General features: G+C 41.1%; 1 protein-coding gene across 1 annotated transcript; it reads right to left on the reverse strand.

Moving 5' to 3' along the window:
* Nucleotides 1-2,269: 2,269 nt before the first annotated feature.
* On the reverse strand, nt 2,270-21,878 carry pld5 (phospholipase D family member 5). Its single transcript, XM_073477339.1, has 10 exons — nt 21,720-21,878; nt 11,602-11,738; nt 10,862-11,045; nt 10,514-10,622; nt 7,901-8,028; nt 5,369-5,566; nt 4,526-4,677; nt 3,775-3,940; nt 3,552-3,642; nt 2,270-2,526 (listed from the first exon to the last, which is right to left on the reverse strand). The coding sequence occupies exons 1-10, from the start codon at nt 21,876-21,878 to the stop codon at nt 2,270-2,272; spliced, it is 1,581 nt and encodes a 526-aa protein (XP_073333440.1).
* Between the last annotated feature and the right edge of the window lie 6,093 nt (nt 21,879-27,971).

Raw genomic sequence — 27,971 nt, forward strand, 5'->3', positions numbered from 1 at the left:
CTGAAATCTTAACTTAAGTTGGAATATATTCAACTGTCAGAGTTAATTAATTACATAAATTGTTGGAGTGAATCCCACAATACAACTGTATCAGAGGAGTATGTAGATTGTGTTGCTGCTGAACTGAATTAAACTGAGAGATCTTTTGTTTATCTAGCTTAGCCTCACCATACAACACCTGTCAGTGTAATGTAACATGACTATATTAAAGGATAAGTTCACCCAAAAATGAAAATTCAGTCATTATCTACTTACCTCCATTCTGATGGAAAGTCAGGTCAAGTTTGTTACTCCACAAAACATTTCTGGAGCTTCACAGCAAAACGGTGTTCCAGCGTTTTCCTAAACAATGAAGTAGATGGGGACTTGTTTTAAAGCGTGAAAAAAACAACAACAACTGAAAAAGTGTAAAATGGCTCCATACAGCTTGTCTGTGGTGATCCAAGTCTCGGTAAGCCCTCAGATCCCAGATTGATTTGGAAAGACAATATTTACACTTGACATGCGGTCGAGTTTGTGCACCCACTTCAGATGGCGTGCGTGCTAACGATTTTCGCTTAGCAGCTACAGTAGCTTTACCTAGTTTTGAGATTTCAGCTTTAAAAACGGTATAAATAACATCTTTTGGATCTCAGGGTTAATTACTAGAGACTTGGACTTGGATTGTTTTAAAACAAGTCTCCATCTGCTTCAGTTGTTTAGGAGAATGTTGTGAAGCTTCAGAAATGTTTTGGGGACCAGCATGGGGGTGAGTAGATAATGACTGATTTTTTATTTTTGGGTGAACTTATCCTTTAAAGCACAACTGTTCCTAGTACAGCCTCACAGAGCCTCTAGCGTGGAATGCTTTTGCTTTTGTTACATTCAGTATATTCACACAATCACACAGTAATCATATACAGAATACAGTTTCAAAAGAGGAGACAATTGTTTTCACCGTTATTAGATATTAAATGAAGTCCAAGTATTCAATTTAATGTGTTGATTAGATTACTGGACTTTGACTCTGATGGGATGATTATTCTGTGTGGTGGGTGGTGTGTAGGCCACAGTTTTTCGAGCAAACCGCCGGTAGCTAAATTTGGTTCATGTGTTCTTCCTGCGCTCATAACAGAGCGAGTATCACAACGACTTTAAATCAAATGTTTTTGGCTATTTCTGCAGAAATAGTTCAAAGCATTGTTACATGGTGTAACAGAGGAGTCGCTCTGTTTTACCAAACGGTGGCTCAATTAAGCAATATTTGAAATGTGTTGTGGGAGCAATTTGATAAGATGACATTAGGTTAGATTACATTCAGACTGTGAAGGCCTTAATTGAAACCAAACAACAGGAGCTGATTCTGTGATTAAAGAGGCCTCCTTATGTTTCAAATCTGAACTTCTTCCATTATCCCAACGTAACAAGATGCTTACTCACAGCTTGTTAGTGGATCTGGAAAATATGAACAATGGTTGCGCAGCATTACACATTCAGTGGTAATTATATACAGTGAAACAGGAAACAAATTAAGGAGGAGGCAAAAAACAGACATGAAAGTCTGACAAGTAGCGCCTGACCTTGTTTTGTTGGAGTTTGTGTATACTGTAAGTGTTGACAGCTCTGTGTTTCCCAGTGAACTAATGCTGAAATAAACACAACAACAAATAGGAAAAAGGTACATTTTATTAGGACAGATGGACATTTTCAATGAGATGATAAACAGCTGTGGTCACATCTGTACAACTTCTGCGTAAGCCTTTGTGTGTGTGCATTGAAGAAGTTGAAGTCATTAAACTTGCAGGCAAAAACAGCATTAAAGTCCAAATTGTTATGCAAATCGAAAAGTATTAAAAAGTTTATAAAATACATATTAAAACTGTAAACAAAAATAGTGCATCATCATCATTAAATACTAAATGTGATTTCCTGTGGTGAGTTCGATGGGTCATGTTTTTAGATTTAAATAAGTTTCACACAGAGCATATTGATTTTATAATCAGCATATTGCTTGTCCCAGTATATAGTTTGAATATTGCTTTCAATATTCATGCAGCATAGCATGCTCATATAACAGTCAAAGATTCATTCAGTAGTTCGATGCTAACACTGTAACTTGCAACTGTAGTGAATCAAATTATTACCTCAACCTTGTGTTTGTTGATTGTAACTGAATCTATTAAAATAACGTCAAGTCTAATAGTGTAAATCACATTCTCATATTGTATGTGTTGTATAATCTAGAGCATTCAGCCTTATAGACTTTAGGATATAGAAAGACATTCTGTGCTTATAAAGGGTTGCTCCACTCGTTTTCCTCCTTGCTCTTCATATGGATCTTCCCTTGGTGCCAGTGTTTGTATTTGTCATGTTGATCTTTGTTTCCTTGCAGACTCTTAACGTAACGTGACCTCCAGTCTCTTTCAAAAGCAGCCCTGACCTGCTCCAGGATTGTCACCCCCCTCTCTTGAAGACGATCTTTCATGTTGACCACCAGCCCGACTCCTGCATTAATGGAAAAGTCACTCCCAACCCAGTCATGGCTACCTGTAGGACAAACAAACACAGAGAGTGTGTCTGTAACAGGTAGCCCACTATCTGGTGATTATGTGTCTTAGCACGTGTGTGTGTGAGAGTGCAAACATTTTAAAGCAATAGTTCCACATCTGAAAAAAATATGCTTCTTCGCTTTAGTGCTGCATTTTGGATGAAAAAGTTAATTTTAAATCTACAGTCAGGAGAGGGTTAGCTTAGCATAGCTAGCCTGCCTCTGTCTGAAGGAAAACAATATGGCTACAAGCACCTCTAAAGCTCAGTGATTAATCTTGCTAGTTTTAAAAACAATAAATGTTCAAATGAAAAATTCCGCTTTCAGAGCTAGAGTTACGTGCTGGACTATTTCTTGGCCAGGAGGGCTGCCGATATTCTTGCTCATGCCCAGGACAGAACGATCTCCAAGGGCCCCCGAAGCATATTATTCTAAGGGTTAGAGAGACCCAGATCCTGGGACAACTGACCTGCTGTTGGCCAGGGACAGTGCCTTCCTGGAGTCTCTGCTGGTTTGCCTGGCAAACCTCACAATAACAAAAAACTACTAGTCCTCCATAACCCCTTAAACTGTACGATAACTATAAGATCCCTCGCAATGGAAGCACAGACCATGTGTGTGAGTACGTCTGTGTGTGTGTATGTTTTAAATGCCGCTGCTGACTGAAAGAACTCCCCACAAACTCTTATTCTCTCTTTTATTTCCCTCTAGTCTCTTCCTCTGTCCTCGTGTGTTTGTACATTTTTGAAGCAGGTTTATAAGGCGTTGAGAGCTACAGTGTAGTTTCCCCCTGTTTTCAGTCTTTGGGCTGAGCCAAGTGTCTTGTGTCTCCTGGTTGAGCTTCTTATAGATATACATAGCTATGAGAGTGGTATCAACCTCATGTCTCACAATGTTAAGCTGTTCCTTTGAAAAATGTGTATCATGTCATACAAAAAGACACTCAAACACCTTGAAAATGTGTAAATACAAATAAATTCAACAACATTTTAGGTTCAGGTTTTTATAATGTAAATTTGCCTACCTATGTAGAAGGCATTGTCGGTCACCATGTACTTGTTGTGGTTGAGTCCATGTTGAATATCATCCTTTAGCTCTTTGTGACTGAAAAACCTCTGCAAAACATTGATTGAACAAAGTCAGCATGTAAAGATACCACAGCCACTCTCAATTTAGTATTTGCATGAGGAATAAAGAAGAATGTAAAGAAAACTGAATCTTTCATAAAACATATTTGATTCACGTACCACCTCTAAGGAACAGTTGAGCAGCTGCATGCAGAGCGACTTGAGGGAGGTAACAAAGTTAAAGGTGAGCGGGTGAGTCTTCTTCCAGAAGCTTATCAGCAGGCGAACTTTGATTCTTCTCAGTACCACCGCCTCTCTGATCACCTCATCGATAAGCGACCAGTACCTGATGATGCAACCATTGTAATGAAACATGGATTTTACAACTGACAGGCAATGATACTCATACAGTGTGTTTTATTATGCTCATTTTCAGGTTTATAATTTTATTTTGGGTTACTACTAGAATAGGTTAACATGCTTTAATGCTCAAATAACAAATTAGTTTTCTCACACTGTCCAGTGCTGCAGCACTGTATTCACCCTCTGTCTGAAACGCTGTTTTAGCTCCTGTCTCTTTAAAGCCCCCCTTCCTGAATATCCAGTCTGCTCTGACTGGTCAGTTCACACACGCCTGAGCCGGCGCCGATAACAGCAACAGATTAGCTCTGCTAAATCAATCCTTACATGCCAAACTAGCCGTTTCTCCTAAATTATGCAAATGTGTGACATGGTGACATAGTGTGATATCACAAAGTCACAGAATTAAAGCGTCTGTAGGTCTCGATTTTGTCCTTTTTAATCTTCAAGATCTTTTACATGCATAAGAACGTATATAAAACACTGAAGGAAAGGAAAAAATGGAAGAGCATGAAAGATCTCCTTTAATGCAACTACTTTGTCACAAGAAACTATGTTTGTTTTGATGTACCTTGTGACTGAGGATCCTCTGAAACTCCTGGTTACCAGAGGGAGGTAGTCCGTCACCGATATGAAGATAAATGTCTTTGCACTCTGGACGACCTGATAGATTGCATCTACATCTCTGGTGCGATCTTTAGCACAGAAGAGTTCAGGAGAAGTCTGGAGAAAGATTACAACACTCAGACAAGCTTGTACCCAAAATTATATAAAGATTAGGAAAATTGAGAAACTGAGAGTTCCACAATAATACGATACCTACGACTTTTAGCCTGTGTCAGTTCAATAATGAAAAGTTGACAAAACTATCCTTTAATTGACACCCCACTGAAATTATATAACTGAAACATCATTTATTTTCCAAAATGTCTGACAGGTTCACGTTTGGACAAGGTAAAGGGCAAGAACAACAACAAGGTGCATTTCTCCGACCATGTATCACTACAAGTGAGACACAAGAGCAGGTCGGAGTCACCAGCAGCTTGTGACAGCATGGCTCCATTAGTTCCTATAGGATGATAAATGTCCTAAATGCAGCTGATAAGCGTCTTGTCGCTTGGAGGGTTACAAGATTCATTACTGTCAAATTAGGCTGAGGTACTGATATATTCAGACTCAAGATGCTCCTCAGCGTGATATTAACATGATTAATCACCCCCTGTCTGTGTCTGTTATTAGTTGGTAATGAAACTTTAAAGATATCTAGTCCGGAGTCAGGAAATTGGTGCCTTAAAAGGAATATAAAGCAGTCTGACAATTTATTACAGACACAGCCTGTGGTTTGTGCATTCTGTATAGGGTCAATTTATGTGTTAACATGTAGTAAATACTGCAACATAAAGCTGTTCCTCACAGACACATAAGCAGTGGCCTGGGTGGCGTTGAGTTGTAGCTCCAGGGCGTCATGCCTCCCGTAGATGGCTGTAACTCTCTTCGACCAGATGGAGGGGATGTAGTCCTTCTTGTGAAGCTGCCGGTAAAACAAAAAGACTCGGTGGAGGTCCAGAGCCAGACAGCTGCAGTTATACACCACCACCCCCAGTTCTTTTCTCTGTGGGGGGTCAGAAAGGAGCACACAGGAAGAGGTGATGCAGCAGAAAAGTTGCAGTGTGAGTGTTTATTAGTTTACTGGATACACATGCAGAATGCTGATCTTAGAGTAGATATTCTAATAGTAGTCTTTTTAAAGTCGCCCCCACCCAGTTAAAAATGTGACCTTCTTGTTCCTTCAGTTGAATGTTTGAGCTTCACTGTGTAGAAAGATGTATGTGCAGAGTTTGACACTCAAAGGCTGTTTTCAAATTCATCTGCTGAAAGTGTCAATTTTCTTTGTGCCCATTGAAAACCTGATTTTAAGAGGCCGGCATACGAGCATGATTTGTGACATCACAAATAGTGCGGAAGCCAATCCTGGTCCAATAATCAGCGTACACAACTGCGATAAAGGAACTTGAAGCCACCAGTGCACATACACTGAGACTGGATTTTGCAGAGACATCTTGTGTCCATCACAACTATATTTGCATATTTATATATTCCCAAATTTTTAATTAGGGAGAAGGAATAAGTGTTGAAAAATGTTTTCTGCAAAAAATATGTCAGACGCACGTTAGAGTTTTTTTTCATACACCTAATGTACAGGGGATCTTTAAAACTTCACACTATCAATCAAGTCGTCAAATAAGAAACAACACTGCTTCATTAGCCTTCCACACCACCAGCCTTTATAAGCTACCATTAGCAACCCGTGCTCCTACTCTGCCAGCCTGCACTGATAGTAGAGGAGAGGTACCAAGTCCGGAACTTCCCGACTGGCCTTTAGTTAAATGTCGGGCTTCGTCTGCCATCAAAGGAGGGGAATGCAACATTGATATACGTCAAAATAAGGGACCGACATGCACAACAATAACAATGTAAAGATAGCTAGCTAGCTGCCAACACATCAGCAAACTAGCAGCAATTGTTAAAGCTTGTTATAAAGAAAAGGACCATAATACATTGAAATGAAGTTTGAAGGGTGCCTCTGAAAAACAGTCTTAACTGACACCCGAACACGAGGCGTAAATGTGCAAAACGGAGGGGAAGGGCTAAGTGGTAGGGGCAAAGGGGGTATTGGGATTGGGCCTAAGAGTTTTACATTCATGCTAGCAGCTAAGTTAGGCTGAACGCTAATATGAGCACACTAGCATGCTCACAATGACAATGCTAACATGCTAAATTTATAAGGTATAATATTGTATGGTTAACCAGGTAAATGTTGTACATTCTCGTTGGGCGTATTAGCATGTTACCATTTCCTAACTAGCACTAAACAGCTGATGATGGGAGTGTCATTAGTTTCAGGTATACAGTAATACACTATAAACTACCTGAGCATGGATCACCAGAGCTGTTAAAATTCATCTCGAGGAGAATGACATGTGCACTAAACTTCATGACAAATCCATTCATCAGCTGTCGAGACATTTCACTCCGAACCACAAATATCAACCTCATGGTGGCGCTACAGAGAAAGTCATGAGATCACCCACAGGATTCATCCTGAGGGCAGATTGGGGTGTATGTAGCAAATTTAACAGCAATCTATCCCATTTTAGTAGGGTCCAAAGTGGTGGACCGACATTCTGTGCAGCTGCTAGCACGACTAAAAACAGCTAAATGAAAAGAGAACAAGAGCCAAGTGTTCCAAATATATTCTGGCCTGGTCATTAATTACACAGCAGAAACTTGTTTTGTGTTAATTCTATTTTGGTGAGTGACCCAGAGGGAGGCACACAGAGGTTTCAGTCTATTCGACTGTATGGAAGAAGCTGCCTCGCTCCTGTCTGTCCTGCCCTTCAATCATTTACTCTGTATAGTTTGAGTGTGTGCACACTACACACACATACATGTGACCATTCCTTCCTCCCCTCTGGCTGCTTAGTTAATTACACTGAACAGTAGTTCTACCTCCAGCCAGCGCTGAAGCATGAAAAGTGCCAGGTAATCACTTCAAGTAGTAGTATGCCAATGCACCGTGGTTCCTCCTCTGTTGTGAATTACACACCAAATGCAAAGTGAAATGCTACTTGTCTTTCTGGCCCGCCTCAGACAGCAATCTTAAATCATCCTAGATGCACATAAAGTGTTGCTGGAGCAACTGCATAAAGAGGTACAGGTGTACAGTGGAACTAATCCAGAGTCTGTGTTATGTTAAAATCCCTGTGGGGTGCCAAGGTTATCATTTAATTAAATGTGTACATGTCCAGCTTTTATTTCGGAGAGATCAAACGCTACTGAAGCTATTTTGAGGCACTGCAGACCGACCACGCCTGACTGCAGAGGCTCATTTATCCTCTGTTCTGATTTCACTGTGCACACTCATGTTGTCGGTGTTTGCTGTTACCTTGGAGAGTGACCTCCAGTCCATATCAGCGCTCCCGATGTAAATGTGCGTCCGATCCACTATCCAGAATGAGGAATCTAGTCTTCCTCTGGTAAAAGCTGTCATATTAACAAAATGAACCTCTGCATCTAGACATTGTGAGACACAGAGACGGACAGAGAACAGTGGTGGTATTAAACGTTTGAAAGAATGAGACGGAGAGAATTGTGGAAATCTGCCAATTGGCCTTGGCCTGTCTGACGGACATGTGGGCAAAGTCGCCAGGTGGCCTGAGAGTGAAAGGCTATGAAAGGAAACCAGTTAGGTACATTTGCACATTCATGATTATTCGACCTTCATTGTGAAGTTTGGCAGGCATGAAGGTTGTATGACACGTGCTGTGGAGCTGCTGGGCGGGGCTGCGTGGTGTAAATGAGCCTACATCTGTTTTCCTCGAGACAAGAGATGCTGTATGTGATATGTTCAGTGTTCTGCTGCAGGCCAGACACAGACAACTAGAAACGCTGCACTGCAAAAACTTGCTGGTCAAAAATATCTCATTACACTTAAAGGTGCAATATGTAATAATTTGCCTGATGTTGAAGTCGGACACAAAAAAACGGGTCAGCATATCACCAGAGTGTCAACTGTAGCTGCTGTTAGCTAGTTAGCTCACTTAGCTTTGCATCTATTCACTGTTGCCAACTCCTCAGTAAGGAAAGTCACTATTGGCTGTCCTAGAAGTTGCTAGAAGTCGCTAAATGACGTCATCACCTAATTTGTATAACTGGCCATGTACATTTAATTGTAATGGACGCTGTAGGAGAGAGGAATAACGTTGTGGGAGAGAGAAAAGTGAGTAAAAATCACCCTTAAGGTGCGTTCACACCGGACTTTTTATTTTTGTCGCTGTCGCTCGTGTCGCTCCAAAAAAATCGCTCTGTTGCTCAGCTGCAGTCGCTCGTCGGCACAATTCAACAGATCACTCTGATGACGTCATTCAAGTGATTCCAGTGAATTTCACGTCGCTCGGAGGCGCTCATTTCTTCCCGTTTGTATTGGTCCAGCATGGCTGACAGTTTGACGAGCTGTTGGCGAGAATCGGAGGCAGGATTGCCCGGTTAGACACCAACTACAGGCGCTCCATCCCAGCTGAGGAGCGCCTGTAGTTGGTGTCCGGCGAGTGGCTGTGTGTGCGTGTGTGTGTGTCAACGTAAAGCCGGCTTCGCTCTTCCGGACCCGTGGAGTCGTATTACGTTTCCATGGTTTCAGTAGTTGTCATAGTTACACATAGATTACGGCAGCCTATCAGCGCTGAGCGACAAGCGACTGACGGCCAGAGACTTGGGATTTCTCATCTCGAGCGACAGAGCGATTGAGCGCTTTTTCGCTCCGTCGCTCGGTCGCTGTCGCTCGGAGCCCCAGCGATATTTCGCCTGAGCGATTAATCGCTCAGTCGCTCGTTTGCATTGACTTAATATGTAAACTTGTCGCCAGCGACAAAAATAAAAGGTCCGGTGTGAACGCACCTTAAATATGTTTAGAACTACAAATGAACTTATTTCAGTGCAGTGATTTATTTTAGACAAAGAAAATTCTACATTTACATCGCAGTCTGGACGCAGAGGGGTGAACTCGTTGAGAAGAGTAAGAATGATTCGTGCTTTAACGTCAGAGTCTCCAAAAGTCTCCAATAACACCAGAAAAAGTGGCTAGATTTGTTGCTAGTCGCTTTTTTGAAAAAGAGTTGCTAGAGGGGTCTGAAAACTCACTAAATATAGCGACAAAGTCGCTAAGTTGGCAACACTGCATCTATTGGTCCAGACTGAGAGTTTGAAGCACCAGAGGAGTTTTGGTATTTTCACCGATAGGACATGAACGGACCATGGCTAGCTTGTTCTTCCGTAGACATCTCTGCAACAGGACAGAGGTCATCATATAAAACTGCTATTTCGTCACATTTTTAAATCATTTTAGCAAATTTTGTTGGTGTTTTCATGTAAAAATACTTATATATTGCACCTTTAATATAAGACACAATCACCTAGAAAGCAGCATTTCAGTGAGATATGGGACTATTTTCACTTGTTCTATGAGCAGCTTTATTTCTCTCATTACAAGCAAGATTCATTGTTTCTTTACTTATTTTTGCAGTGGCCTTTTTCCCACTGTACTAAAATTGCCATAGTGTTAGGGGGGCACAATTAATTGAAATAATAACGAAATCACAATATGGAGCTGCAATTTTCACACACCATTTTAAATTAAGCATTGTGAGGATACAAGGATGCAAATGGTATTCTCCAGATGTGAGGGAACATGCTTGTTTGGTACAGACCCCACCAATAATCACATCATTATTTTCATACATTTCTCAGTGAAAATGAAATGCAAAAATTCTCACTAAAATGTTAACTCATATCATATTTGAAATATCTGTCAAAAACTAAGCACAATGTGACTTGTTTTTGGTGCAGCCCTTCGTATAATACATAGGAAACTTCTCTTCAACGTTGGCTTGTGCCAAAGGAAATGTTGTCAGTTGAGTAGTTAGGAGCTACAAATCTTCATCCTGGTTGGCCACAGTGACATAACAAATTGCTTTTATAAAATGAAAATCCGACAGCCACTCACTGTGCGCTGCCAAGGTCTTCAGTTCAGCAGAGTTAGTCAGACTGCTGGCAATCTTCAGTTTAACCCCACGAGATTTCAGGCTGAGCAGTCTCTGGAACAAAAGCTGACCCTGAGGAAGAGAGTGATGTTCTGTATTACCAGAGTTGAGCATTCGAGCAGCGTTCCTGGATGTCTCTCTAAAAGGGTGATACTTACATCTGAGCAGGACTAACCTCATTAAAAGACTCCATACAAATTTACTTGAAAATAATTGCATTTCCTCTTACAGAACACCTGGGAAATGCAGCCGGTTCATGTTGTGCAGGAGCGTGGGGGGATATATTCAGACGCTCTGCCGTGACTTCGTACCTGTTTGGCAGTACTTGGCGTTGTTTCCAGGTCCCACGGGTTTAAGGCCCAGACAGGTGACACCATCTCAACCGAGTGCTTTGCTTGGTCCAACAGCGTGTGAAAGCCAGCGGAGAGAGGGAGGTGGGGTCTGACGTCCATGTGGAGGGCGAGGTCGTCTGGAATGTTCTCCACGAGCACGATGCTGAAAAGAAACACGAGTTTTGAGTTTCTGGAGCCTTAATGATTTTATCACTTGATGTCAAGTGAAGTGAAGAAGATTGCAATTTAGAAAATGAAACAAATCTGAGGGTGAAGAGTTAGAATGAAGGGTTTTTACCAGATTTACCAGTCAAGGCCACATAAGCTGCTACTAGAAAAACACACTCGAGTCTCTGACCAGACTTTCTGTTGTTAAAAAGCATTGTGGCTTAAGCTTTGGCCAAGTCTCGATGAGGAAAAAGAACGTGTGGAATAACAAAGACATCAATTTTGACCCTTTTTTGAAAAACTCTTCATTGTGAGTGCAATGAAGAAATTGGAAGGATTTTCTTTTTGTACAAACATGGCACTGCAGGAACCAGTGAGGAAGGAATCAGAAATGATTCCCACTTTCTCAATAATTCTGAATTGGGGATTACTGCAGTAGACAGTGATAAGTCGGGGATACTATATTCATCAATCCTTATGTCAGGATTAGTTCATATGTACAGTATTTTGCACTAATTATGCTACCACGTCTCACTCACAGAACATCTTACCGGCAGTCGCTGCTACAGTTTTCCTCTGTGATCCCGTCCTCGTAGTCCCCCCAGATGTCAACTGATGAAAAGATCAGCGCCCCCAGAAAAGAAAAGCAGCAGAGAAGGGCGACGATGGCAAGGCACTTCTGCTGGTTCTGGAAGATGAGTGACACATACACACTGAGCAAAAGTCAATGGCCCAACTCTTCCCCTGTTGTTCTACAGCACGTTAACAACCCGCTGTGAAGACATTGACGTGGCACTTAGTTTCTGGTGGCGTACAAAAGGGAAATCATCAGCCATTAAATGCTAATGTCCTCAGTCAATACCACTGATTAGAGGTTAGGATCCATGATCAATGATTCACAACAACTGTATGTCTTCTTTTAACAGTAGAAACCCTCGATTTGACAACCAGGCTGCAGTGGAATTCAAAGCTCTTGAGCCCCTCCAGCTTCACAAATCTCACTTTATGCCACAGAGCAGAGGACAAGTGAAGTGGAACGCTCTCCAGCTGAAGGCAAATTGATACACAACCTAAAGCCCAACTATAGGGAGTATTGGAAAGCTCTGATTTATATTACTCTGTGTACTGCCAGCTCTGTTGTTCAAGCAGATCCCAGCTGAAAGAGACTTTATGACCTCTGTGCTAGAAGGGATACACCCAATGTCGCATTTATGAAAAGCAATATTACATTTTATATCCGTGTGCATGTATGTGTGTGCAGTGTATGGTATATGCTGGCTGTAATAGGGATGGAGTGACAGTCAGGGTGGTCCGAGGTTATGATGCAGCAGCCTTATTGCCCCGATCCAGCCCGAGGAGTCTTGATTTCCACTGTTTTAAAAGTGCAGTTAGGCACTTCTGTTCTGCTTACGACCACACATTTTCAACATCTCATTCCCTGCCCTGTTTGCGGGCTGTCATCACGTCACATTACATATTCTCTTTTGTTGTGTTCGATCAATCACATGAGTTGTGTCCCACTGATAAGAAAAAGACGACTCCCAGCTACAACTTTTTATGAAAATTTGACCATTAAACAAAAGAGAAAACACTATTCAGCAGCACCAAGTCAGAGAGAAGATGGGGGTCGGAGGATGTTTGTCAGCCGTCTCAACGCTGTCTGTCTCAAGCAATGAGGCTGAAACACTGGTGCCAGCCAGCCGGATGCCCCTTACACCTCCTCTGCTGTCCGCTGAGACCACCGAGCTCTTCATCACAGTTAGCAGAGTCAGGAACCGTGCTCGACTTGTGGATGTGTACACGGTTGCTCGGAAATAAAGCCTCATGATACAGAACATGACTGACAGAGTGAGACGGGTCAGTCGACAGCTACCCGTGCAGAAAGACACACTATTTCCTTCAAGTCAAAAACACAACAAAACACTAGATACACAATGGGTTTCTACAGCTGTTTTTAGTGCAGTCAAAATAACCCCATTGGTAGCACCAAGCTGATAAATCAATTATTTAACTGGAAGAAAGTCAGCTGGGAGAAAAAGGGATAATTGCCATTGGGTCCAGTTTCCTCAGATGTGTGGAATTTTTTTTCCTCTTCTTGTTTAATATGATGGTAAATTAACTGACTTTTTCTCAAATTGTTTGGACGGATTGTCTTTTTTTTTAAACACTATTTTCTGTCATTTTATCGACTAAATCATTGACTGAAAATGAATCAGAAAATAATTTTGATAATCAATAGAACCTATCGATCAAAACTGACAAATTGGTTTGAGCCTCTCATTTGTGAGAATTTTCTTTTTCTTGTTTTATATTAACGTCAATGTTTGAATACCTTTAGATTTTGTAATATTATATTGACAAAGTAATTAATTGGTAGCAATTTTGATAATTAAATATATATATATATATATATATATATATATATATATATATATATATATATATATATATATATATATATATATATATATATATAATTAAATAATTAAACAACACAAGCAATTTGAAGACATACCTTTTGGCTCTGGGAAATTTTCCGCCATTTTATTGATTAAATAATAAACTGAAAATTAATCAGCTACAGTTTTGAAAATCAGTGGAATCATCTCAGTCATTTAACAAGCAAAATATAGGCAAATATTAGTTGGTTCCAGCTTCCTTACTGTGTGGATTATCTTCCTTTCTCTGTTTTATATGCTTGTTAATTCAATATCCTTAAATTTTATTATGTTCTTTGGACTAAAAAGGCAATTTGAAGACATCCCCTAGCACTCCAGGGAATTGTGACAGATGTTTTTCTGACATTTTACAGACTCAAATCGATCATTCAAAGAAATAATTGCTCAATTAATGGATAATGAAATCAATAGTCGTTAGAAATCATTAGTCGCCCCTATCTGTGTTTATTTTACACATCTGTGTTGTCAGTGGATAATTAAAGAACACATGGAATACATTCGAAGCTTCATCCAAATTAATCAATGAATGAATAATGTAATGGAAGCCAGCAAGAAAAGCCGGCAGCAAACATGCACTGAAATCCCACCAAGACAAAGTGAGAATAATATCACATATTAATCAAATGCAGAGTGAAACAAGCGCAGCTGAGGGCTGTAATCGTCACCTTCATGGGCTCCTGTGGGGTCGGGGGTGGTCCAGGTCCCGCCATGAGAGCAGCGCTCCTTCAAACTTCTCTGACAGGTGGGAAACAGCAGCTCAGTCACACATCTCTGTCTGTCTGTCTCTGATCAACCGTCCCTCAGTCTGTCCCTCTCTGATGTCTCCACTCTTTGACACTGCCTTCATCCTGCTGCCTCTTTACTCTTCTGGAAGATGTGTGTGTGTGCACAGCTCCTGGTCCGTCCCATGTCCTGACATGGTTCCTCCAGCCTGTGTGTGTGTGTGTGTGTGTGTGTGTGTGTGAGCTGTATGTGTGCTGCTAACTCTCTGCTTCTCAGTGGAGGTGGTGAGAGAGATGGAGAAAGACCAACCCCTCTCGTTCAAACGGCCAATACAGAGCTGTGGCTCCGAGCCCCAGCAACCCCCCCTCCTCCACCTCCTTGTCGATTCCCGCCTCCTCTTCCTCTTCTCTCTTTATCTTCCACTTTTATCTGGCTTGTGAACAAACCTCATCTGGCTGAAAGCATTTGGGCTTGACTTTAGAAGGGAGGGATGCTGAAACATGCCACCGGTAATCCACTGTGTTCGACAGCTGCTGCAAGACTACCGAATTGTTCTGAACTCATTCGGTGGGACACGCGCACACACACACACACACACACACACACACACACACACACACACACACACACACACACACACACACACACACACACACATTTCTGCCCAGAGAAGACAAAAGAATTTAAAACAGCCCTGTAGCTCCCATTAATAACTTCGACTGATGACATGTAAGTCAGCAGTATTGTCTGCTTTAATCCCCAGTGTGTTTAAGTCATTGTAATAAATGTGCTTTTCAGTGATGCACTCATTCATGTTTCACCTCCACTGCTCATAGCTTCAAATCTAAAGCTCTGCCTCTTCCAAATGCACACAAGTACATTAAGGGCCTCGGCAGGGAAAATGAAATATGCAAACACTTTCTTCCGACGCTTCATTCGCCCAACCCTTTTGAATATAGTGTTGCCTCACAGCAGAAAACAACATATGCTGCTGACTGCAGGCAAGCTGCTGCTGTTTATAATCACAGCACTGTATAGGGAGTAAGGGAAGGACCTCAGAGAGAAATGAGTGAAGGATAGATGGAGGGTGGACGAGTTAAAAGTTAACTTTGTTGTAACTTGTGACATACAATATATATACAGTATATAGTGGCATTCAATAGGCTGAAGTGACACAGGGCCCTTCCATTGTTCCGGTGTTCATACATCCCAATAGTCCAAAGATTGTTGCACTGGACCCGAAGCCCATTTGTTCGGCAGCCAGTTATCCCAAAAACGAACGCCCATTGCTCCAAAGATATGTAACGTCCCTGCAGTTGTTAGTTCAGTGACTGTTGGCCCTGTCCATGGTGTTAAATCAGCAGGGGTTTTGCCCTCAGTAGACTTTTTTTCTGGCCTTACACCAAATGACAACAGATTTTTACCAGTGCCGGACTCAGGATGTCTGAGGGGCAAGGGCGAAAAAAATAGAAAGGGCTCCGCATGTATGTGTGTGTGTGTGTGTGTGTGGGGGGGGGGGCTCCATATTTAAAGTGAAGAGAGAGCACTTTATCACGTTTTGTCCGCTGGAGGGGCACCCTAGAGGGCACTTTTTTCATGTTTGATCTACCATAGGGGCATCCAAAAAGGCATGAGTCCACCAGTGGATTTTTCTATCACAGACAAATTCTCGATGTCAGAATAACATCATGAGAGTTTCACCTAATCTGGTGCACGCCCCCATCACCTGAGTCATTAGATATAAGCTGATCTACAAACAGCAATATGACATACTGATACTCAGGGTTGGGGAGTCAGGGAACTAAGAACTGCAGGAAGAGTGTGTATTTTTGGAGCAATGGCGTTTGTTTTTGGGATAACGAGCTGTCAGACAAATGGGCTTTCATCATATTTTTGGGAATATTGGGGATGGCACCCTAATAAAACAAGCAGCCGTCTAGTAGATTGTATTAATAAAGCTTAAAGAGCTTGTTTCTAGCCACACTAGCAGCGTTGACATTTGTGGTCAAGAGGGAACTGGAATAGCTTTGCTGATCCTTTGACTTACATCTAGCACCCTCATCAGTTTAACCTGCAAAAGTTATGACATTCCCATCAGCCTCAGCTGTACCTTGTGTTTTACTTTTGTGCTTGCAACCAAATATTAGCATGCTAACATGATAAATTGAGCTGGTGAACATGGCAAAACATTAGCATGTTAGCACTGCTGCTATGAACATGTTAGCAAGCAGTACGAACTTTCGGGTCCTGTTTCACGTCGTCAATTGTATTCAAATTCTCTTTGACATTTGCTAATAACTAAAAATGACTTTAGATGAGAGTGTTGGTGAGTTTTATGGATATGGACAAACCCAAATTACAATGATGTAAGTAAATGTTGTTGAACTTTGTTTCAGTTACTTATCGTAACAGTAGTGGATGCGCATTTGTCCTAGAATATGGATGGTAAACCCCAGGCACATGCTTTTGTTCATACTGATGAAAGAAATGCTGAATGAGATATTAAATTGAGTTAAAACGGTTAGTAAAACAGAGGCTAGCCTGGACGAAATGTAATAGCTTCCGCATTATATGCTAAAGATCAGTTAAATTGTCAGTGTGAGCCTGTTGCCATGATAGAATTAGCATTTAGCTTAAAGTATAAGTTCGCCTAAAAATGAAAAGTCATTATCAACTCACACCCATGCAAGAGAAACATAAAATGGGTGTGAGTTACAGCTTATCTGGTTTAATCGCATCCCAAATTTGTAATCCCAAATTAATCTGAAAAGACTACGAACTGAAAATCTTCACTGTAGTCTAGCTTCTTAGCTAAACGCACGACCATATGAGGATGGTGTAAATCAAGTCTTTTAAAATCAATTTGGGCTCTCATGGCTTCCTGAGAATTGGATTACGACCAATGAGCTGTATGAAGCCATTTTGTGTTTCTTTTTTCATTTTTCGGGTTTCCACAGAGTACAGCTTTTGCACACCTTAAGATCGACAGGTGTGTAGGAGAAGACTGAGGGCCGACATTCAGGAAAAAGACTCCCGCACACTGACCACTTCACTTGCAATTAAGTTTAATGACAACAGCGTTTCAGTCCTTAGACCTTCATCAGGTTATCTCGGGTTTTAAAACAAGTCCCCATCTACTTTAGATATCAAGGAGACCTCTGCAGTGGTGCTTTGCTCTGAAGCTCCACAAATGTTTTGATGACTTTGAAACTTTACCCAACTTTCTATCAGCATTAGGCTGAGTAGATAATGACTGAATTTTCATTATTGGGTGAACTTATCCTTAAAGGCAGAGCTGTTCCCAGTACAGCCTCACAGAGCCTCCAGCCTGTCTGTGGACTCTTGCTCTTGTTACACTTAGTATATTAAATTACACAGTAATTACACTGTGAAAAGATTGCAGCCTGTGGCAGTGTCTCAAATGATCTCGTTTACACACTCATTAACAAACTAAGAAGTTTTATCAATGAAACAACCGATGATGTAAAGGGATACAGAGTAAGGGTGAGTTGTGGGGCACTGTCTGAGTTTCCGGAGAGATATTGGTATCAGAGGAATAAAGTCATAGCAGTGGAACCTGCTGTGTCTGTCTGGTGCAGGCGTCCTCTGCATGTCACCCCGTCTGTGAGCAAAAAGAGAAAGAGACAGAGGGGACAGAAATGTTTGGACCACTTCCCAGGAGAGGTGAATGTTCCTACAGCTGCATATATGGAGTCAAGCAAAAACACAAGGGGAGAAACAAAGTGACAAACAGGACAGTGACTGTTCACCTGACCATCATGAGCGCATACAGCTGAGACATAACCAAAGGTTAAATTTTTATCTGACTAATAACGTCAACGAGATCCCCGGCTAAGGGTCGCTAGCGGTCACACCAGGAAACTGTTGACATAAACATTTCACCAACTGCACAGTCACCACCGTGATGCAACATTGAATACTAATGAATGAAATGCCGACCAGTCCATTTTCTTTTCCGTTTTGTTGAGCTCTTGTAGAGCTCTTTTTGATTTTCAAGCGAGGCTGTTTGTAGAAGAGCAGTTCAGAGGTCACAGAAGCCTTCACAGTTTATCTGTGTGACCTCCTGACTCTCTGTACAGGACGTCATTATCTGATAATGTACGGCACAGTTCTCAAACACAAGGGACCAATTATAAATAGTCCTCATCTTTAAGAGACGCACTGCAAGGCACATTCAGACTTTAAAGACAAATGAGCAAATCATAATGAGATGGGCCGGCAAACACTTTATGGACAGTGTTGATGCGTTTGTGTATGTGACAAAAATATGGTGGTGAAAGAACCTTGGAGTTTATATATTTTCCACTAGTTTTGGTACCTTTTTTCTGCGAGAATGATAACTGGATCCATGTATTTACCATTTTAGTAAGGTTGGATTTAGTTATATCAACAGAAATTCAATGATGATATCTCAGTATATCTCATGATAAAGTGCCCTCTAGGGTGCTCTTCCCGTGAGAGATTTATGGTGAAGTGCCCTCTCTTCACTATAAATATATCACGACTGTCTGCACGCTGATGCCCCCCTGCATACATCAGGTGCCCCTTTTATTTCCTTGCCCCGACCCCTCAAACATCCTGAGTCCACCACTGTCCTACTTAATGCGAAAATGAAGTCATTGAATTCCATGAAAACTGTTGTTATGAAGACTTTTTAACCCAATTTAACCAAGAAGCCTAGATTTTGACCTGTAAGTGATCTTACTGGTGTACATTTATAAACACTTCAAATGACCTTTTGTCGCTATTTAGTCATGCATGAATTATGGTGCACGCCCCCATCCAAACACGCCTGTGAGTGCCAGTAAAGGACGCCTCAATGTAGGTGTTTCACCTTCACACCAAAAGCTCAACAGCAGGTTTCCATATGTGCACAGGTTTTTTTTTTGCTTCAGTGTTTCCATGGCGTCATACTCAGGGTAATATGTGCTGAGTGAAGGCTTACTGGGTGAAACGCCATGGGAGACCGCTGGGCCTCGTGCCAAAGTGACTGTGGATGGGGTGCAGATAGGGAATCAAGGGGTGAAAAAAATTATCGTGTTAGGTTGTCTTGTTCAGAAAGCTCCATCAGCGAGTGTCTTTCCACAGCAGTATGAGTTCAGCCTCTACAAACAACGGGCCTCATGATTAAAGGAGAGAGGAAGAATGAATTGTGTAATTGATTGTTTGATAATGGGTTTTTTTCATGACTAAGCACTTGCTGGATGGGGACAAAAACTAGAGGTAAACAACTAGAAAACACTCACAATCTGCAACTTGTTCTTTCTTTTTTGGATTCTTACATAACAGGAAACCAGCTGATTGCATCTATTATCCAATGAACACAAACTGTTTTCCTGCACATGTTCACTCTGTTGACTAGCCTTAGTATAGATACATAGACGGTCCTGGGTTACAATTCTTGTCATATTTTTTACTCCAGAATCAGCAGCAGCCAGTTTCATCTGCAGGTACTGATGGAGAGCTTAGCGTTCAGTGTCATTTGTTAGTTAACATTTATTGGTGCAAGCTATTTTTCATAACATTTTTTTTACAAACTATGCTTTTGAAAAGAAATCGGGACAAAACTGACTATTTCAAAAGATGGTGGGGACATAAGGGAAAATAAGGTCATTCATATAAACTGTTCAAATATGTGTGATGGAGGAGGACATGTATGTTTGCAATATCATTTCATCATGGCCAGTCCTTTTGGGCAGAAAAACAATTTGTTCTGTAAATTTAGCTTATCTGCTGTTCAGGATTTATGAGCACGTTAAGTGAATGACAGCATGGCACGACCACCTGCACCAAAAACTAATCAAGTCTTCCTTTGCAGGTGACACAACCTTACGCCAAATATTACTGAAACCTGTAACGCGAGTTTAAAGACATCCTGCTAACTAATGCTGAATGCGGAACTCGAAAATCTCCCGTATTAAAGAAATACACGATGTGTGTTACCTCATGTGTCGTTTTTCCTCCTCTATTTCGTTAATTATGCGAGGAGGCTGCACTGCTGAGGGTTCAAAGTGCGACAGACATCATTTTGTCACGGTCAGCCAAGATTCTTGTTCACTTTTGGCAACTTACACCTGGAACGCTTTGAGGGCAAAAGTTGGAAGTTTTGACCTCGGACGTTGTCTGGAACGCAGCATAACTAACAAACATGCTGGTCTTGCAACATAACCTCTGTGGTGGGGATAATAAAATGAGGAAAACCACCTCTAATACAAAAAAAACCCTATTCATGCTCAACATTCATATTGATAAAAATGCATAAAAAGGCGACAGACTTGGCCTCTTGTTTCAAGTAGATGCACTTCTCTCTCTTCCTGAAGCAGCTCTGATTCCCCTCCACTTACTTTTTTTAATCAGACCCACACAGTAAGCCTAAACATTACAAGCTCATGCAATCATACCATGGGCATTGCATACATTTAACATCAGGCCTTGTTTCCTTTCATTCATCCCTTCCATCTCTTCAAAGTCAAAAGTGAAATTATAATTTGTATTTTTTTCCATTTCAGTGTCTGACTTTTAGATTGTCTGGTGTGAAAGTTTGAGCCCTTGTGCAGTCGCTCACATCAGCTGATAATGTCACTGGATCACAACATAGACAGACTTTAAATATAATGTATATAAATCTCCGCTTTATGGGATGTCATAAAAAGAGCGTGGCTGTTGCAATATCCCAGATCCCGATGTAATATACAAGGTTATATATTCACACTGTTTATTTTGTCTGACCAATGGCCCAAAACCCAAAGATATTAAGTTTCTCTCATTCCCAGAAAGAAAAGCAGCAAAGCTTGAACCTGCAAATGTTTTTCATTTGTACTCTATCGACTACTTGAAATGTTGCACATTTATTTTCGCCTTTGGACTAATTTATTACAAAGCTAATGATTTCTGCTCTGTCCTGCTTTAGCTTTCAGTCCCCAGCTCATGACACTTTTTATCTGTAACCAAGATCATTTACATACATCGAAAACTGCTCCACTCTTAGAATCCCGGCTGTGTGCTTTAAGTGAAGGTGAGGGTTTACAAATGCTAAAACATACCGACACTAAAAATGAAATGAAAACACAGTGTCTTGACCAAACTCTAAGTTCTGTTGAAGCTCTCCTTTCTGCGCCTCTCTCTTGTGCTTGTGTGAGTGCACTGGCTGTGTGGCACCAGGGAAGAAAGCGGTAATCAATTCTCATTTGAGGCAGCAGAGCTCAGTTGCACACCTCTCCTGTAGCAATTCTCCAGTGCCGCGGCTGATGCACCGCAGGCATGCAGAATGAATGAGCTTCCAAATACCTCTCCTGGGCTCACAAGATACCATGACACTATTGGCATGGTGAATACATTCCCCTGAATGAACTTTTACACACTTCTAATAGTTTTGTGTCCCTCCTCAAAGCTTGAACGTCACCTCTTCACCTTCCAACAGACAGACATACAGGTACAACGTGATGTCTGAGAGGTACTCATCTCACCTTTTCCAGATTGTCTTTGCGTCGGAGGAAGATGGATGCGGAGTAGTCCTGCTGTTGGACCGCGCTGTAGCTGCTGCCTTTCATTGGGGACACACCGGGCAGGAGTGCTGGGGGAGCCTCCTCCGGCCCCCTCGACCTTGGATCATCTGACAGTTCCATTGATGACCTGTGAGCTGCTGTCTGCTGGGGCACAGACTGTCTGAAGTACACACACGCACACACACACACACACACACACACACAGTCAAGCACACACAGACCTGCTGTCACTCCAGTCTTCCCTCTTTTCCTTTCTATCTATCATTGAGTAGCTGAATCAGCCACTATTAGTCTCTGGTGCCGTCTGAGCTACAGTGTGCTCCCTGTCTGTTTGTGGCCGCAGCAGCAATGGTTGTTGGGGAGGGTGTGTGTGTGTGTTTGTGTATGTAGTACAGTCCCAGGCTGTATGGGAGGGGCAGACAGTGGGCTTCTGGACGAGGCAGAGGTGCAACAGGAGCTGCTGCGCCGGACAGGACGAAGAGCAGCAGGAAGTGAAGGAGAGTAATCTGATTGAGAAAAGTGTGAGGAGACAATCAGACATGAAGACACACTCTTTCTCTCTCACACACACACACAAATGTATAAAATCCAATTTCTTCCATTTGCAGCTCACGTACAGAATACTGATACAGGCAGAGACAGAGTGTCCTGAAGTACTGTGGCCTCACCTTAAGAAACCCTTGGCACAGGTCGAGGAAGGCGCCATATGCCAGCTATAAAAGGGACACACACACACACACACACACACAATGAGATGACTGAGGATTTTTATAGGCCGCACATTTTATGTTATGGATTCAAAAAGGTGCTGGTGTAAGAAAAATTGACTTTCACTGATCTCATTCAAAATACAAACGCCCCTGTGGCTTCTGTGTCAATACCCGCTGAGCGACTTTAAGTGTCATTTAGATTCATGAATTCATTGAGCAGAAGGCTGTTTGCTGTTAGACCAGGATATAAACAATGTGCAGGTTCCAAACATTTAAAATTTGTTTTACGGGTCAGAAAATGCACTCATCACAATTGTTGGACCTCAAGGATACACACAGTGCATTTTGGGGAGTAACATTACTGTAACAATAAACATAGCTTTTATTGGTTTCCACTTTTGTTTTATTGAGTCACTGAGATGCTATCATTGTTTTGAAACTAACTCATTATTTTCAGAAAGTTTTTCATTATTTTGAGATACCGATTGCTTTTTTTTTTCAGATATTAAGCTGTTAATTTGAGAACATTTCTAATAATTTTTAGGTGTCGCATCTATAATTTCAATTACTAAGTCATTATTTTGAGATACTAAGCTGTTAATCTGATACATTTCTAATTATTTTGAGTGTAAGTCATTATTATTTTAGACACTTAGTCATTATTATGAGATAGAATGTGTTAATTTGAGAAAGTTTCTAATAATTCTAGATGATGCTTCATTAATACCAGATAGTAAATCATTATTTTGAGACAATAATTCATTATGAATTGAGATACTTATTATTTTGAGATACTATGTCATAATTTTTTAGATACTTAGTCATTATTTTCCTTATTTTGAAAAAGTTTCTAATTATTTCGAGACACTTTCTCATTATTTTCAGGTAGTACCTCATTATTTTGAGATAGTAATTCATTTAAGAAACTTTCTCCTTGTAATGACTGTTATGTGGATATGGGTGGAATGGTTTACATTTTTCGACAGTCTCTCCTGGAGGACATTCATGGTGTTGCCCTTGTGTGTTCACATGAAAAGTGACAGAAGTGGTGGTGACATTTCAAACTGTGGCTCCTTTCTCACCACTGCACAGCTGGCTTAGTGAAATGGGTGTGAATGTCGGGCTGTCGATTTCGGGAGGTAACAGGAATGGTTGAACACACCGCACCGATTTGACGTTGGAAATGTGTAGTGGGGGGAGAGGGTTTGACAAGCAGTTGTGATGAAGCGTACCGGACACATTAAGTCTCTGGTTGTCTGGCAGTCTCTCAGCTTCTCAACAGTAAAGGTCAGTCAGACATTCCTATGATGGACTGTACCTAGCTGTGTCTGTGCACTTCTTCTGCACCGCCCTATAGTAGATTTGAACTCTCAATTTGCTGACTAAGCATTTTTTGCCCTCTCCTCCCCGATGCCAGTAAGCAATGATGTTCCATCAATGAGGAGGTGCAGAATATGTAAATGCCTCCACTATCCTGCACACACATGGTGTAGCATCATAAATCTTATTCACTCTGAGGCGGCATAGGTACTAAATCACCGCTGGCAGTTCAAATTACACTGAATAGTGCATAGGGCACACGCTGGGCATCACCTGAAATTATTTTACATCTATATACATTTTTAATTTGTCTACTCGCACAAATAAACACATCATTTTTATTCTGAGGAGGTCCAGACTGACATCTCAGAGCCAAAAAGGGCTGCAGTGATATGAATATTTTATTTCTGTGCAATAAACGCAAGCAGTGCGAGTGTGCGAGTGCGCTAACAAAGCCTACAGGGAACGTGAACTTAATAAAAACTAAGTGGGAACAATCCAGCCAAACTGTTCCCACTTAGGTGAACACCTGCAGAAGCGCTGATGTGCACCGGCGGCCACGGTGAATGTTGCTCACAGGGGAGAAAAACCCTGACACAGCTTTAAGGATTAAGGAAGTAGAGCAGAATATCTGGAGACATACAATTAGTAGTGCAGTGGCTCTGGCAGCGTGGGCCTCGAAAACCTAATTTCGTCGTGTGTACTTGCCTCTGCAAAGAGTGAGAGGCAGGCCAGACAAGGAGGGGATTGGGCTTCATGGGGAGGAAACATCTGGGAGGATGAAGCTTTGGATAACGGCAGCCAAGAGGCTTTCGTTTTTTACTAGAGCAAGAGGGATCAGATTGGACCTCATATCTTATATATGTTACTGTATTTAACATCTTTTCCTTTTTTAAACAGCAAATAAAAATCAGGGGTAGGAGAAGTATTGATTTAGTTTATTTATACCGCAAATAGCAATACCAATGTGTGAAAATACTCTGTTACAAGCGATTCAAGTAACTCTGGCATTCAACATTTTGCTTAGGCCTACAAAAGCTTATTTTTGTCCACTTTGTGGCAGCAACAAGCTACAAACACATCAGTGACATATTATCACCTTTAAGGTTGATATGGTGAACTTGTTAACAAAAGGTAGTTCATATGCATACTCAGAGAACACATAGAAACATTATAATTCATCTGGAGTTGTGTTTCTGCTCACCTTGAAAAAAGAGGATTTACACTAATGCTTTTAGCCTAGCAGCTACAGTGAAGACTTCGGCCTAAAAAAGGATGTTAATGACATTCTTTCAAATCAATTTAGGATCTTGGCGCTTGCAGAGACTTGGATTACACCAGACAAGCTGTTTTTTATTTGGATGTCTTTTTTATGTTTTAAATCAAGTCCCCATCTACTTCAGTTGTTTAGAAGAATGCCGCAACACCGTTTTGCTGTGAAGCTCCAGAAATGTTTTGTGGACTACGAAACTTCCCCCAACTTTCCATCAGCATGAGGGTGAGTGGATAATGACTAAATTCTAATCTTTTCCTTTAAGTGGTGATGCTGAACAAAAACAGTAAAGTTGTGTGCAGTATGAAACCAGAACATTGAGCTGAAAGACGCTAAAGCTTTGCAGAATTGAGGGGAACTACAGAGTTGGTGATTCTTCTTTGTGGATTCATCACTCACATTAGTCTACACTGAGCCTACCTGAACATTTTTATTATAAAAATAATGTAGTTCCTTCAGGTAAAAACTAAACAGAAGTAGTATGTACTTAAAGTATGTACTTAAAAAACTTTTCCACTTTTCCCTTTTTTTTACTTAAAAAAGGGAAAAGTGGAGCCCCTTTAACATGGGGGTTGGATGTGCTAAGTTAATCGAACTACTTGACTGTTGTCTAGTTTAATTATGATCCTTGTATTTTATGATGTTGACAAACAGCTGTTAAAGAAATGCAGTGAAGCAAAGGTACAATATTTACCACTGAAATGTGGTGTGGTATAAAGTGGCATTCAATGAAGATACTCAAGCACAGTAAAAGTACCTAAAAACTGTAAAAATCCTGTGAACTTGTTCTGCTGTGAAAAAACCCCCCAGAACAAACCAATTAGGTCATGATTATCATGCATTTTATTGGAAATGAGACAAACAATACACAGGTATTGCAAGGTCAACATTTAACCTAACATCATTACAAAGAAAGAAAAAAAACTTCATACAAAACATCCAAACAAAAAATTCTCCAAATGCTCAAACAGAATTAAAGACAAAATGCAATTATTAATCTTTATTAAAGTTGTTTTGGCTAAAATTTGTCAACAGTTCTGATCAGGTTACATTCATGTGTAAACATTGGTATGAGGCGAGACATTGGAAAACCTACGGTCAGTACAGTGTCCATCCTTCCTTTGCATCGTTAACAGTAAAATGCAGCTGCAGGACTCGGAGGTAGCCCCTGTCTATGCTGGTTCAAACACAACATTTTGTTTGTGATCAGAAAATCATCGGACAAAGCGCTCGTCTACAGCTGGCTTTCACCCTGCTTTGTTTTTGGTCGAGGACACTAACATGATAAAGGAGCGTCACGGGGGCAACATCATGTCCTGGTCCCTCAGAGATGAATATTAACATGTATCAGCTTTGTAATGTGCAAAAAAACAAATTTCACTTCCGCCTCACCATACTTTGTACAAGGTAGCATCTCTTTTCTCCGACTATAATGATTGTTTGATCCAGGGCACTTGTGACAAAATACATTTGGAATAGGAAAAACCTTTCTGGGAGCTACATTTGATTTCATAGTTTCTATCGACACACACGGTCTATCTTTGATACACTGGTTTCAAATGACATCGCCACAAGAAAAAAGGCATGAAAGGGAGTTTTAGATTTAAATATAATAGACATTTACACCGGTACATACTGTACATACCCAGTTCTTTTCCCAGCAAATAAGCAACGTGGCCTTTTCTGATGGAAAATCATTACTGAGATGGGTTTGGGGATTGCAACTGCAACAGGCCAACAACATATTTATTTTTATAAATAATTCTATGGCAGGATAGAAGAACACTTTTCACATATACCTCTGCTTAATCCTATCTGACACCATTGCACCTTTCTGGTTTGGGTTTCTGTCTTAGATTTAAAGGGTTACTACGCCCCAAAATCAAAAATTCATATTTCCTCCTTCCTGTAGTGCTATAGATCCATCTAGATTATTTAGGTGTGGGTTGCTTTTGAAATTATCGGCCGTAGAGATGTCTGCCTTCTCTCGAATATAGAGGAACTAGGTGGCACTGGGCTTGAGGAGCTCAAAGCTCCAGAAAAAATACATCTGAAAAACGCAACAGCAATTTCTCTTTCCAGAAATCATGATCTGGTTAGTCGAGATAATCTGTATTCTGACCTTGTTGCGAACAATTTCATGTAGGAACTTCTTTGCACCTGAACTACACCAGTCAAACGTATCACTGGGCAGAGGGAAGTGTGCGACTACTTGTGGACGAGGCGCCTGTGCACATGACAGCGCAGGATGTAAACATTAATGGTGCAATATGTAAAACATTTATAAAAAAAAATTAGCTAAAATTATCATCATGTCATCATATCAACACTCCCCTGGTCCCTGCACTCCCAGTCCGAATCGCTAGCTGCATGGCTAACTGTGCTAACTAGCTTTAGTTAGCAACAGTTAGCTGTTACTGTGGTGATATGTTGCCCTCTATTCGTTCTGAGTATGAACTTGACAGATGGACTGTTCTTACATAATACACCTTCAATGGCATCTTCCTCAGCTGTAACATAAGTTTGTTTAATTAGCTTGGTTAGCTAGTCTGTCATCCATAAGACGATGCACGCTTCCTTCTGCGCTGTGATGCATAAAGAATATAGTTCCTACACGAACCTGCTCACAACAAGGTCTGTGGATTGGATTAATTATTCTAAAGAGACACTGTTGAGTTTTTCAAATGTTTCTTTTTGGCACTTAAAGCATCACAATCCCATCTAGTACCATTACGTTCGAGAGAAGGCAGACATCTCTACAGCCAATATCTCCAAAACTCTGCAACTCCCACCAAAACACGGGGGTGAACAGCCCCTTTAAATCAGCTGACCAACAAGCTTATGATGCGAACACAAAGATTTGAAGGCTTGTAATTAAATGGCAAGATCGAGCTAACCTTTAACCTTACA

The sequence above is a fragment of the Pagrus major genome, chromosome 1 (genome assembly GCF_040436345.1).
Source record: "Pagrus major chromosome 1, Pma_NU_1.0".
Classification (NCBI taxonomy): domain Eukaryota; kingdom Metazoa; phylum Chordata; class Actinopteri; order Spariformes; family Sparidae; genus Pagrus; species Pagrus major.